This window comes from Budorcas taxicolor, chromosome 16, assembly GCF_023091745.1.
Source record: "Budorcas taxicolor isolate Tak-1 chromosome 16, Takin1.1, whole genome shotgun sequence".
In the NCBI taxonomy this organism is placed as follows: Eukaryota; Metazoa; Chordata; class Mammalia; order Artiodactyla; family Bovidae; genus Budorcas; species Budorcas taxicolor.
In genome coordinates this window covers 61,345,852-61,360,806 of record NC_068925.1, presented here as the reverse complement: position 1 = coordinate 61,360,806, position 14,955 = coordinate 61,345,852, and the positions used below count along the sequence as shown (strand labels likewise).

Genomic DNA, 14,955 nt, shown 5'->3' with positions numbered 1-14,955 from the left:
GTGGCTAAGACTGTGAGCTTCCAATGCAGGGGACCCGGGTTGGATCCCTGGTCAGGAAACTAGATCCGTCGTGCCACACCTAAGAATTTGCATGCTGTAATAAAAGATCCCACATGTCTCACTGAAGATCAAAGATCCTGCATGCTGCACCTAAGACCTGGTGAGGCTAAGTAAAAATAAATACTGAACACATTAAATGCCCAGTCAGAAAATAAATAAACTTACTTCTTAGGAAGGGAGCGACTGGGCTTCCCAGGTGGTCAAGTGGTTGAGAATCTGCCTGCCAGTGCAGAGGACGAGTTCGATCCCTGGTCTGGGAAGATTCCACATGTTGGGGGGCAGCTGAGCCTACGCGCCGTAACTAGTAAGGCCTGTGTGCTCTAGAGCCTATGCTCTGCAATAAGAGAAGCCGCCACAGCGAGAGGCCCACACGCTGCAGCTGGAGAGTGGCCGCCGCTCACCGCAATGGAGAATGCCTAGAGCAGCAGCAAAGGCCCCGCGCAGCCCACACTAAATACATAAGCGAATAGATGAAATTTAAGAGATAGAAAGGCTATTCCTCGAGAGCTAAAAACACAGAATTCTGAGTTATACTTGCCTATTAGACATTTTGGTGTAGTTCCAGAGTTGTATACATATTTTTTCAAATTTTTCTTTTTCTTCATAATTGAACAGAGCACTCACTACTTAAGTTCAAGTTAAAAAATGTTTGAAGAAGAAATTAGGCAAGTTGATGTTTTTTTCTGCTTCCTTTAGTGATTTATTGTGTTTTGCTAAGAAGAAAGGAAAAAGTACACCACCAGAGTTTAATGACAAGTATTTCCATGCTCGTCCTTCTATATATGGAACTTCTACAGGTTGGGGAGGGCACAGCTCGCCCTCTGGGCCAAATTAAGCAGCTCCCTATCAGAGCACTTTTCTCTGTACCGTTTAGTTCATGTGGAGTCAAATCCTGAATATCACTGGAATCTCATTGGCATGGCTTGAATTATGTGCTATTACCCACACTTGTGGGGGATCAGTTTTGAAAAATAATTACCAAAAATGTTGTAAATTACAAAATTCCAAAGTTTGACTGATCCATACTTCATTTTTGTTCAGGAATGAATAGCAAAGTGAGTCTTTGCCTTATTATTAAAAGCTGCAAATCCGATGGCCACTTTTAATCAGCTGAGGCTTACTAATAGGGTGAACACATTTTCAGGAGCCTCATTTGCTTCATCAGGATGAAATGTATCTAGCCTCCTTTTTTTTGCAAGGCACAACCTGAAAATAAAAATATCTGCGAATAGCTGTTTGCTTTGTTCAGCCTCTGAATAAGTTAGTAAATAAGCATATCCAATTGACCAGTGAACATATGAAATCACCCATCATCAGAGAAGTACAAAATAAAACAATGAATGGCCACTACACACCTACCTCTGAAATGCTAAAATTAAAATCAGACAAACAAACATCAAACTTTGGCAAGCATGCATGGTAACCAGGACTTTCCTATAAGTTAGTAGGGATGGAGACTGGGACAGCCAGTTTGGCCCTGTGACCCACCGGTCTTGCTCCTGTATCTAGCAGACGTGCACACCATTGTTGCAGTCAAAGACACATAGTAGGATGTTTCTAGCAGTGTTAATAACCCCAAACTGGAAACAACAAATATTCATCAAGAGGAGAATGGATAAATTTTGGTGTATTCACATATTTGAACAATACACAGCAACAAGAAAACCCCCTGCCACATTCAGTAATGTGGATGAATCTACAGCTAGAATGCTGAGCAAAAGTAAGCCCAGACTCAAAGGGTGCATACTTTGTGACTTCAGTTACACACGTTTCAGTACTCCTCCTTCAGGTCCTCTCAGTTGTCTGCCTGTTCTGAAAAGAGAAAACTCCCTTTTTTCTCTTTTGGCATGAAATTGTTCTTTTTCTCATTGCCCTGTCCTCCACACAGAGGTTGCTGAGGAGCTTGGGAGGGCCGCTGCCGCCTCATCTGTGGTTCCGTATCTGCCCCGACTGCCTCTGCTCCCTTCCAAGACCCGGACGCTGAAGAAGCAGGGGGAGAACAAGGAGAACATCGAGGGGGCACAAGATGCCACAGAAAATTCTGCTTCTAGTTCAGCACCAGGTACGAGTCCTGGGGAGGCAGAGGCAAACTGCCTTGTTTAAAGAGCCATGGGGCATGAAGCTTTTATTTCCACTTTCCTGCCCGTCTTCCTCAAGGAAAAGTGTGGCAGGCATCTGTTTCATTTACCACTCTAGTCCGCGGCTCTGCATTGCCAGTGTTAGTAGTCGTGATGTGTCCATTCAGCACACAACTCTGCCTCCCACTGCATTTCCTAGATTCCTGATTCTCAGATAGTTGCAGTCCTTATGGTTCTGGCAAAAATTTCTTCACTGAGTCTGATAGGTGAAGCCAGGTTGTGCTGTAGTTGCTAGGGAGAAGATGGATGTGGAGGTAAAAACCAGCAGGTTTATTTCTTTCCACTTATATCTCACATCACATTTGGAACAGCAGTGTGACATGAAAATGTGTTTATTAGTTTCCTCCAAGTCCTGCTAACACTTGACTTTTAATAGATGCCAACAACACTCTTCACAGTCCAGCCTTAGTAACTCAGGCGAGTCACTTACTTTTCACAATACTGATTGGCTGTTCTTTTTTTTAAAAAGCAGGGTTCATTAGAAGTGCACAGGCCCCCAGTGGGTCCCCAGCACTGCCTCGAAAGCAGAGAGACAAGTCACCCAGCAGCCTCTTGGAAGATGCCAAAGAGACATGCTTCACCAGAGATAGGAAGGGAGGCTTCTTCAGCTCCTTTATGAAAAAGAGAAACGCTCCCACACCCCCCAAACGCAGCAGCTCCTTCCGAGAAATGGAGAACCAGCCCCACAAGAAATACGAATTGACGGGTAACTTCTCATCTGTTGCTTCTCTGCAGCATGCTGAAGGGTTCTCTCTCACTCCTGCCCAGCAAGAAGCGAGTCTGGTGCCACCCAAGTGCTATGGGGGTAGCTTTGCACAGAGGAACCTCTGTAATGACGACAGTGGTGGGGGTGGGGGCAGTGGCGCTGCTGGGGGCGGGTGGTCTGGCATCACAGGCTTCTTTACACCACGCTTAATCAAAAAGACACTGGGCTTACGAGCAGGTAAACCCACAGCCAGTGATGACACGTCCAAGCCTTTTCCAAGGTCAAACTCTACATCTTCCGTGTCCTCAGGGCTTCCAGAGCAGGATAGGATGGCAATGACCCTTCCCAGGAACTGCCAGAGGTCCAAACTCCAGCTGGAAAGGACAGTGTCCACCTCTTCTCAGCCAGAAGAGAATGTGGACAGGGCCAATGACACGCTTCCAAAAAAATCAGAGGAAGGTGCCGCTCCGACCAGGGAGAGACCAAAAGCCAAACTTTTGCCCAGAGGAGGCACCGCTCTTCCTCTCAGAACCCCTACTGGGGATCCAGCCACTACAGAGAAGGATTCTCCAGGGTTGGGGGTGGCTGGAGTGGCAGCTGCCCCCAAGAGCAAGGAGAGGAATGGTGGGGCGCGACTTGGCATGGCTGGAGTCCCAGAGGATGGCGAGCAGACCGGCTGGGCTTCTCCAGCCAAGACTGCTGCGGTCCTCCCAACCACTCATAACCACAAAGTGCCCGTCCTTATCTCACCCACTCTGAAGCACACTCCAGCTGACGTGCAGCTCATTGGCACAGACTCTCAGGGGAATAAATTCAAGCTCTTATCAGAGCATCAGGTCACTTCCTCTGGAGACAAGGACCGACCCCGCCGGGTAAAACCAAAGTGTGCCCCACCCCCACCACCAGTGATGAGACCACTGCAGCATCCGTCCGTGTGCTCAGACTCCACGGAAGAGCCAGTCGCCCCGACTGCAGTCCAGCCCAAGTCAGAAACACAGGAGGGAGGGAAAAAGGCGGCTCCAGGGTCGGTGCCCATCAGTGGGAAAGCTGGGAGGCCTGGGATGCCTCCACCTCAAGTGCCTCTGCCCACATCTTCCATCTCGCCAGCCAAAATGGCCAACGGCACAGCAGGTACTAAAGTGGCTCTGAGAAAAACCAAACAGGCGGCCGAGAAAATCTCAGCCGACAAAATCAGCAAGGAGGCCCTGCTGGAATGTGCTGACCTACTGTCCAGTGCAATCACGGAACCTGTGCCCAACAGCCAGCTGGTGGACACTGGCCACCAGCTGCTCGACTACTGCTCAGGCTATGTGGACTGCATCCCCCAAACTCGCAACAAATTTGCCTTCCGAGAGGCTGTGAGCAAACTGGAACTCAGCCTGCAGGAGCTGCAGGTGTCTTCCGCAGCCGCTGGCGTGCCCGGGGCAAACCCTGTCCTTAACAACTTACTGTCGTGTGTACAGGAAATCAGTGATGTGGTGCAGAGGTAGCCACTGGTAGCCAGGTGGGAAGATGCACACGTTTCTGAGGGGAGAGGGAAAGGGACTTGTTTTACTTGTGTTCTTGTTTCAGAAAATGGAAGACTGATACTTGAGTGTGTTTCTGTGAAGTACCTCAGATCTCTGAGTTCTCACGTTTACAGGTTCATCTCAAAAATAACAAAAAGCAAAATCCATAAGAGGGAAAATAGATGGGGGGCAGGGCAGTTGTGGGCCAAATCAGAAGCTGCACTGAAGCATCAGGGACATGTGCCTGTCGAGCTACGAAGGACCGAGTCCAGCCCGTCCTTACCTGGAGTGATGTGAGCTGGCCAAACAGGGCTGTCCAGCGAGGCCGCTGGGTCTATGCCCAGACAGCGGGGTGGTTGTGGCTCTCACTTTGCACCATGGAAGGGAATTGACTAGGGGCTCCAGTAGGTACTAGTGGTACTGATCTCAGTGAGTGGGTGGGGACGAGGCCAAGAGGTTTTGTTCAAGGCTGTCGGAAGCTGCTGTTAGCCTTTCTTCCACAAGGTCACGGCTGCAGTAAGAGCTGCAGCTCAGATGGCTAGATGCAAAACTGGGAAACGTGGCCCTTTCTGTACATGCCTGTCCTTTTGTCTGTTGGTGTGTTAGTGGTGCCAGAGGTAAAGAACGCTAGGATGTGTGTTCAGGGAGATTGAAACCTCCTCCTACGTTGTATACTGCCTAGCAGAAGCCACTTCTCCCAGGCTAGTGTATGATTTCATAATGGGTGAGGATGGGCTTTGTGCTCATTGGTGCCTATCTGTGATCCATAGGCATAGGGGGTGTCTGGTGGTTTTTCTCTGCCCCTTGCTGGGCAGGCTGTCTTCCTCTGTCCTGGCAGCATTCAGGGCATTAACCAGCATTGAACACTATTGAAAATAACAGTCCTGGACAGGGCTCTCAGGAGAGTCCCTGCATACTGACATACTGGCCAAGGACTTGAGCAGCTATGTATGTTTCTTTATCAACTAAAGTGCCAGGGAAAGGGTGTCTTCTTGAAACCCAGCATTCAGCCGAGGAGCCTGGGACTGAGGGGAAAAGCTGGCTTGGTCCTATTGACTCTTTCTCTGTACCTTTCCGCTCCCTTATCACCTTAGACCCAATCCAGGTAGAGAGTGGGGAGAAGCATTCTCTCACTCTGTGTGGATTTCAAATGAATCACCCTAAGTTATTGTCACATGCTTTTCTTCTTTCACTGACTCCCCCTGCCAAGTGTTGTGCTTATTTGTAAAGATCATATTGGAAATACTCTTTGATATTTATTTTTTCATTTCACCTCTATTTAAAAATGCGTAATTGAAGGAGCAGGTCATTTTCAGGGGACGCCAATTAGATCTTGGAAACCTAACGGTTCCTTTTCCTTCCCTATTCAGTTATTGTTACAGAAGTTAATTAGGATCACTTCTGAATTTAGAACCAAATCTAATTGGTTAGATGTTATTAATACTCTCGATACCAGGTCTAAGTCCAGTGACCACTTCATTCTCTTTTTAAAACCTTATGCCCCCTCCATTCCTGCCTCCAAAGAGAATGCAATATTTTTTAAAAACTCATTATTTTTTTCTCCCAAAGGAATATTAACTTAGGAAGATAGGAATTCAACACTGGTGGACAGTGAGTTTTCTTCCTGGCTCTGTCATTGATCCACTGTCAGCCCCATCGCCCCTTCTCTTAATCTATTAAATGGAGGTAATGATACATGTTCTCAAGGATGTTTTGCAAGTAAGTGTATAATTATCCCTTTGAGAGCCTCTCTGGAAAGCTCTTTAGTGCTGTATTGTTATGTATGAATACATGTTTTTCATTCTCCTTTTTCATCATCTTTGCTTGGTAGCAGATGATGAACTTTAAAACTGCTGAGATTATACTAATCAGGCTAAGGGGAAAAATGGTTTTGGACAGAGTTTGGCATCTTTGACCAAGAAGAAATTTTAGTTTTCATTAGAAAGAAAGGAATTGATTCTTTCTATGGGTGTTCCAGAGGAGTCCCAGGCAAAAAGAATAAAAAGCAGGGAGGAGGCAGTATTGGGCATTCCTTTCAGGGGTTGGGTGGTCCCTCTTGACTGTTACTCGGTGGTGGAACACAGGCAACCAGAGATCTGGCTAATTTCTTTGTAATGTTTAGAAGAGTTCCCTTTAACTTGGATTTGAAAACCAACAGTCCTCTGGCCACCTGCTTCTTTGCCACTCTCCTTCATCATCTACTTCCATAAACTTGAAATTGTTTTAGCAATTAGCCTTTTAAGGGTGGGGCAGGGAAAGCTAAAACTTTAGAATATTATTATGCTGCTTTTTAAGTTTATCCCTGTCATTGTGGATGCAAGTTGAGGGATTAGAATCGTTTTTCAGGGGATTTTCTTTCTTTCTTTCTTTTTTTTTTTTTTTTTAAAAGCAAGGGGTCTTTTCTTGAGAGCTCTGAAAATAAGCCTTGGAGGAACACTACTGAGTGTATTTAAGCTCCCTGGTTTTCTCACCGAAGAGCAGTCTTTGTGGGTGAGGGCTGGGTCTTACTCAGGGGTAGCACCTGGCTCTGTCTCATTCATAGTAGGTGCTCAGTATGTCCATGAGTGGATTTTCATTTTTCCCTCAACACTGTCAAGAGTAGCATTGACTGTTGCAGCGTACTCCATCCACGTGATGCTTTAACTGCAACTTCAGGAGTTGAGGGCTCAGGGTTCGGGTTAAAGAGACACTGTCAACTTACTATGAAAATGTAACTTAGGTTTTTTTCCTTTTTCTACTTGAAAGGGACCAGATTTTTAAAAAACTAACCATATATAAATTTAAACATTTGAATTCAAAGCAGAGAAAATTACTTTTAGAAACTAAAAATGTAGTTTAATTCTGTCTAGTTTAAAAACAAAGCAGACAGCAGGAGCAAAAGCCCTTCTACAAGGTGTTGAAAACTTTCTAAAGTGGTTACATGTGTGCGTCCCTTTGGGGTTGCCACAGACGGAGTCTTCTCATGTACAGATCATACGATTTCAGTTTAGATTTACTACCTTACAATGCAGTGTTGTGTAAAATGCATCTTGTTTGTGCTTTACATGAAGTATTTTCTTAAAAGGCTTTGTGTACAATTAAAATGTGTATATTTTCCTACAGATCTCCATTGTGACTTACAGAGATATAGCCTTAAAAAAAATTGGTCCTGAGAAATTGATTCAGTGTTTTTCCAGGTAACCTCTATACATTGAGGTTATTAGGTCTCCACTAGACCCAGTGGCACCCCACTCCAGTACTCTTGCCTGGAAAACCCCATGGACGGAGGACCCTGGTAGGCTGTAGTCCATGGGGTCACCAAGAATTGGACACGACTGAGCGACTTGACTTTCACTTTTCAATGACTTTCACTCTCCAGTGGCTTTCATGCATTGGAGAAGGAAATGGCAACCCGCTCCAGTGTTCTTGCCTGGAGAATCCCAGGGACGGGGGAGCCTGGTGGGCTGTTGTCTCTGGGGTCGCACAGAGTCGGACACGACTGAAGCGACTTAGCAGCAGCAGCAACAGCAGACCCTTTTTTAGCTGAATTGTGGGGTTTAAGGTAGAATTTTTGTATACTTCAGCTGAAAGTTGACTGGTAAAATAGTGCCCAGTTAATAAAATGCTGACTTTGCTAAGGCACTACCCATATTTATTTAACAAAGTCATGCTTTAAGGCTTTTAAAGCTTTTGGGCTCTAAGGATACAGTTTAGATAAGTGATTAAGAGTTCAGACTCTAAAGCCAGTCTAGAAGGCAAGTCACAGTTAACCTTCCTCAGCCTTAGTTTCTTCATTGGAAAACAGGGATAATAATAGTAACTACCTCAGGGTTGTTGTAAGGATTAAATGAGATAATGTGTGTAAGATACTTAGCTTGAGTGTCTGGCATGTAATGAATACTCCACAGATGTTAACTACTGCTGTTATAAACACTTAATCCAATGAGCTTTTGCCAAGGATGTGCAACAAAATTTCCTGGAGTTTTAAAAAAAAGAACAACAACAAAAATCGTGATTCATTGGCCTCACCCTGTGGAATTCCCCGTGGGGCCAGGTCTCAAACAGTGTGTTCTCCAAGAATCTCTCTAGCACTGTGAGCAGTAAGCTTTTTTTCTTCACAGTTTAAGAAATGGGAAGAGAGGATGTTGAAGTTACTTGCCCATGAGCTCAGAGCAGTTACTTAGCGGCAGAGCCAAGGCTAGAGTGTGGTTCTTAATTCACTTTCTCACTGTGGGGTCTTGCCACCGTTCCTGTTGCCCTGTGAGACACTGCAGAAAAAGTGACTCAGACGACCTGTCTGCACGGGTGCTGCACACGTTCTAAAGCACACGTTCCTGGCACTCTCTGACCTTAAGGGCCTGGAATGTCAAGTAATGGCTACACCAGCAAAGCAGGCATTCAGTAGAACTCAGTAATTTAAAAAATCATGTGGGGTCATTCTTTTGCACAGACCTTAGCGACACAGCAATCTGCACTTTGTAATGAAGTAGCAACTTAAAGAAAAACCTAGTCCTACATTCCTTTTTCTTAAACAGAAACAAAAAACTTTATTGTTTCGTATCATTTTAGTAATTGACATAATATATGAAAGCACTTTGAGAAAAAGTAATATAACTATAAAGTTGTGTTATTAATGTCTATTTAGACATAGACATCTATAATGTCTATATAGATGTCTATAATTTAGACATCTAAATGTCTGTTTAGGTGATGATTGACTTACAAGTTTTGTGTGCAGGGGACCCGAAAATAGAGATACATAAACAATCAGCTCTGTGATTTATCGCATTTATAAGTATGAAACTGCCAAATGAGTATGTGCAGTTGTGGCAACTCTTTTGCTAAAATGGTAACTCAGTGCCGAATAACTTCCCAAAACTAGGGACCAACTTTCTGGCTTAATTATAAAACGTCAGCAACATGTACTCACTCCAGAACAAAGAAGCTCTTCCAGGGACCTTGACTCAAGAGTGAGGCGCTCTCACCCCCGAACATTTGTCCAACACATGCTCAGCCATTTCATGTCCTAAATATAGATGGTGGGAGCAGACTCGTTACCTGTTCAGGTTGACAGTGTCTTTCTTAACCTATGTCCTGTATAGTTTTGTTGTTTTTTGGGGGGCGGGGGGGGGGGGGTGATGGCTGTAGAACCAGTGCACTTTGGGAATTACTTTTCTAGGATTTCCTACCAATTATAGATGAGCTTGACATTTACCATCCTTTTTTTTTTTTTTTGTCTCCCAAGAGGAGTAGCGGAACGTAACTCACCTCTTTATTATAAAGATACTCAAGAGGAAGTTGCTTTGGTGGCCACTTCTGAGTTGTAGCTCACTGCTTTCGGGCCTCTCCTACTTCCATTTTTGCTACTGATGTCACTGTTACCATCAGGCTCTGCATTCAACCCCCCACGCCCCAAGGCATTCACGTTGAGCTGACAGGGTTGTCTACGTTTTTATTCTTGATGATTTTGAGGTTTCATCATCTTGCTTGCATTAACTCATTCTACCTGGATTTGGGGGCCATCTCTGTGTCCCAAGCATCTGTTAGGACCAGTCATCTTTAGGTAAGTGTCTCTGGACATAAATTTCTTCTTATATATTAATAGACTTCAGCTGTCTGTATCTCTGTGTCAGCTTCTGTCAAGCCAGTAGCTCAGTTCTTTGGTAACCTCCTGCTTCAGTTGGGGACATGTGGGAACAGGTGAGAAATAGGGAAAGGCAGCCCTGGGGTTGCCCATACCTTCCATGTGACCGCTCAGGGACATCTTCTACTAGCCAGAGCCTCACCAGTCAGAGAAGAGGCCTTGGGCTGGTTCGGAAACTTGTCCCACTCTTTTAACAGTGGGGAATTTATATTCTTTGGAGGGAGTTCCAGTTTTTCCAGCTACCAAACTTTTAAAAGTAAAGGCTGGCTTTTCTTTGGCAAGCCAGCATTGTTGCCTGGAGTGACAATTACCGTTACCTGCTTTGTTGCAGCTCCATGACAGCCAGACGTTCACTGCCATCCTCTGCCCTCCCGTGTGACTTGGGGGAGGGGGTGGGGAGGATCTCAGGGCTGTGGAATGGGCGGCGCCCTGCTCCCGAGCGTCTGAGCCCCAGTGGCCCCAGCCTGTCCTCTGTGACGTTTACTGCAGAGTCCCAGAAGATAGTCTCTGCCCTGGGGCTGCTGCTTTTCACACCACCTGCCTGAGCTGCGTGTGTTCTGTCTTGAGATAACAAGGGTGCAAGAGATTTCCTTCACTTCTGACTCCACATCCTAGACCCACATCTCCCTCGGAAGTTAGGGAAGACTCCACCCTGTGATCACCCACGTGACCATCAGTGTTTTTCTCCAGGTGAGGAGGCCAGCGTGGGGCATCTTGATTCCGGGCTGACTCGGACTGGCAGAGATCATTCCTAGAGAACTGTGCCTTTGGAGATGGGTTTTGTTTGTTTTGCAGAGGAGAGGATTTGTCAGCTAGGTTGATGTTGCCTGGTTATTGAACTAAAACTGGGGAAGCAAGCTTCCTGGTGGCGGTGGCTTAGAGCCACAGTGAGTGGGCTGTTCTCGCCACATGGGCTGCTGGCTAGATAGATGCTGCACGTTTCTGCCCCTGCTTGGTGAGCTGGTGGGGAGACGCTCTCAACTGGGCCCTTTCCACCCTCCAAGTGCACTATTACAAATTTGAAACAGTTGACCTCTCCTAGAAAATTTACACCCTTTCCCTTCCCCATTGCTCTGTGACCTGAACACAGCAGCAGGGCCTGTGACCTCAGCCCGCCGACACAGGTGACGTGTGCGCAGATCTTCAAACCTGCAGCCCATCTGTGGGAAAGGATGTCTCCATTTAAGCTGAAGGGCCGTGGTGTGCCCCTCGCCCCTCCCCACCCCCCCAACACACACTGTGTCTGTTCTGTGAGATTCTCTGTTCATCATTGTACTCAAAGCAGCAAGTTTCCAGATTCTTCCTGTCATTCAAGCTGCTGAGCTACTGTGCACACAGGGCTTGAGGTCTCTGGCGAATTCTCGCTAACTCTTCAGGACATGGGGGAGGTAGACTGTGAAATGCCAGCAGGCTTTTAGAAAGGAAATGCAGAGTTTGTCTGGTTGGAGCTTGCTTAGATTCGCCTCTAAGCCTCAGGATAGGCATTTTGAGTCATGTAATTAAGCAGTATAAACTCTTAATTGGAGAATGGGACTTCTGGCTAGTGAAGTTTTCACATCAAAAGATAATTTTCAGCATTTCTAACACAGCATAGGTAGGCCAAACAAATTTATTCTCGATTCAGAAGTTATTGGTGGAGAATCCAAATACTGTTCTGTACAATTCAGAAGTAGCGTACCATGTGTTATGAGTGGCAAGAATGCCACGAGACAGATGTTTCCAGTAGATGAGGGCCAGACAACCAGCCTTCCTCTGTTTTGACAAACCGGTTTTCACTGTGACCACTCTTGGAACTCCATCATGAAGGACATTTGCTGAGACTTTGAGAAGTCACCTTGATTAGACTGTCCTTCAGAGAAATTAGTATTCAGCAGCTGGAAGGACCCATGAGGTACTCGTCTTATCATTCTTTAGGGCGTATGTTTGGACACCACCATATTTCAGATCTGCGCCGAGGGTACATGTGATTCCACATTATGTACATACACTGTTGTTGTGCTAAGGAGGAGGGGAGTGGGAGGAGCTACTCAGATTTCCCTGTGGTGACTGGAAGCTGTGCCCTGGTTAGTGTGTGTGCTGTGAACAGGCTGACTGAGCTCTCTGTGCATGCTCAGAGCCCTGTCCCCTGGGTAGACCCCACACTTTACTTTCTTTGCAATCTTAATTCTGTAGTGACTATCAGTGGAGAAACTCCAGTGTTGTGCTCGCTTGGCAAAAATAAGTTTGAACATTTTATGGTGGTTGATAGAACTTTGTCCTTAAACCATATGATTCAGATTCTTTAGAACTTGTTTAATGTTTATACCAAAGGTCACGCTCTGCAGGTTATGTGTGAGGGGTCCAGAGGAGCACGTCTGGAGGGCCTACCCCTGGGTCCGTTGCTAAGGGGACACGGTGAGACAGTATGGGATTTAACGGAAAACACATCCGTCATGGGTCACACTACCAGTGTTGTCAGGTATTTGTTCTTGTTATTGTAATATATTTTCAGGTGTTTCGTTTTTCTAATTTAATACTTTCACCCTGTTGTCCGACTGTGAACTGCTAACAGTGTTAAACTTGATGTAAATAATGAGACCCTTGAAAGGGGAATGCTGTCTGCCTGTTGTCTCACAAGGCTTGCCAACTTGTGTTTTATTTTAAATAAAGGTTGCAATATTTTATTGTCAATATAGGCTTGTGACTGGAGTGTTTACCCAATAATTTTAATTGATAGGTAATTTAAGCATAATTTCTCTTTATATATATATAATGGTATCTGTACGGTAAAGAAGCTGATTTTGGCAAGCATCCCCTGAACATTCTTTCGAGTGGTTCTTTGTAAGTGTGGCTACTCATCCTCTGATGGATTAGTTTTGGAAATGGCCAGAGGATCATCTGGAGCCCAGCTGATACGTAAGGTGAGTGATGTGTATGAGTCTGTCCATCCATCCATCCAACATGAGCTGACTGTAAAATGAAACTTCATGCTCTCAAAGTTCATTCTGAGGACAGCTCCAAATGAAGTTCTAAAAATGTTTGGAGCCGAAGCAGCATTAATGGAGTAAGTGTAGAACCTCACAGGGAACATTCTAGTCTTCTTTGACTTGGTCTTCAATTTTTAAGAAATGAGTGATTTCATTGCTTTTAGAAGTAACATTTGAATTTTATTAATTGGAGGCTAATTACTTTACAATATTGTGGTTTTCGCCATACATCGACATGAATCAGCCATGGGTGTACATGTGTCCCCCAGCCCACACCCCCCTCCCACAACTCCTCCCCATCCCATCCCTCTGGTTTTGAATTTTTAATATATATATTTTATGAAGTGTAGTTGACTTACAGCGTTTCAGGTGCACAGCAAGGTGGTTCAGTTGTGTGTGTGTGCTTGCTTAGTCACGTCCCACTTTTTGGGCCCCCCTGGACTGTCGCCCACCATGTTCCTCTCATCATGGGACTCTCGAGGCAAGGATACTGGAGTGGGTCGCAATGCCCTCCTCCAGGGGATCTTCCCGATCCAGGGATCAAACCCGCATCTTCTGTGGCCTCCTACACTGCAAACAGTTTTTACCTCTGAGCCCCTGGGGAAGCCCCCATTCAATATATGTGTATATATAGATTCAGTTATACACAAACACTATTTTTTGATTGTTTTCCATTATGGGTTATTACAAGATATTAACGGTAGTTTCCCGTGCTGTGCAGTAAACGTTTGTTGCTTGTGGCATATCCGTGTTTTTAAATTAGAAGTCTAGTACTTGTATCTAGTTTGTTCACTTTTTCTGTTTCATATTCAGTGCTCCCGTTTCATTTGTTTTTCAATTTCTCCTTTTTGATATTCTTAATTCTTTATAAAGCGTAGTAGAAAAATTTTTGTACATACAAATAGTATGTATATTTTAGAAAACTCACGAATTTCTGCCTAGCTAAGAAATTTATGACATTTTGATTCCACTATTTGACTCAATATGAATAGAATGCTCATTTCTAATAGAAGTGACATTTTGCTGAAGGATGAGTAGCATATACTCAAGTGATGTGTGTATAATGTTCGATTAGAATGGCTGTTGTAGGGGAGCAGAATTTGCCACCCCAAAATGTGCTTCTTTAGCATAAGGATTATTTTAAGTTGGTTATCTATATAAGAAATTGCAGACACAGGTGAAGCTCTGAAAACTGAGTAAAAGTTATCCTTTTGTAAGAGATTTACATTTGTGAGGGAGCTCTCCAGTTGTTACAGTATCTCCCTTGCTGTTCCTGGAAGAGGAGGATCACATCTCTAGAAACTTAACAACAGAGAAGGTGGTGACTTATCAGTAAATCTGCAGAACCACCTTACATTGGTTTACTGTGCTCTTCCTGGTAACCGTCCATAACTGACCGCCGGCCCGCACCTCCCTGCCCCGCTGGACCCAATATCTGCTTTTGTCTTTAGCTGAAAATAGTATTTAAGGTGATAATTTCTGCCATTTTGAAGTTAGTTTTCCTGTGTCTCGCCCATGTATACATTTTATTAAACTTTTATTTTTCTCCTCTTAATCTATGTCAACTTAATTACTAGGCCAGCCAAAGACTCTAGAAAGGGAAAGAGGAAAAATTTTCCTCCTTGACGCTGTTAAGCATCAGTTTATACACCTCTGTACCCTCCACTGTCAGTCCTTTTCCCCCACACATTTTTAGTTTAGAAATTCTTGTTTCAGATTTTTCTGAGAACCTCCCATTGTTATCTTTTCCCTCTTTGTATTGCTTACAATACTTTCCAAACCCGAGGCTATGGCATTCGCCAAAAAAAAAAAAAATCATTTTAGAAACAAGTCATTAAAGCATTGGAGTTGGACTCCCTGAGTTGAATTCCATTTCTCCACTGACGAGCTCTGTAAAGATAATTAAACCTCTTACAGCCCCAGTTTTCTCAGTCATTAAATGGTGATTACATTG

At 44.8% G+C, this 14,955-nt stretch overlaps 1 protein-coding gene across 1 annotated transcript in view; it reads left to right on the top strand.

The window, feature by feature from the left end:
* The window catches only part of ABL2 (ABL proto-oncogene 2, non-receptor tyrosine kinase), a 91,995-nt gene extending 87,601 nt beyond the window's left edge, over positions 1-4,394 (top strand). The window contains exons 11-13 of the mRNA XM_052654230.1: positions 1,949-2,122; positions 2,671-2,904; positions 3,214-4,394. Coding sequence (XP_052510190.1) covers positions 1,949-2,122; positions 2,671-2,904; positions 3,214-4,394 — 1,589 coding nt within the window. The remainder of the gene's footprint in view (positions 1-1,948; positions 2,123-2,670; positions 2,905-3,213) is intronic.
* The last annotated feature ends 10,561 nt before the right edge of the window (positions 4,395-14,955 follow it).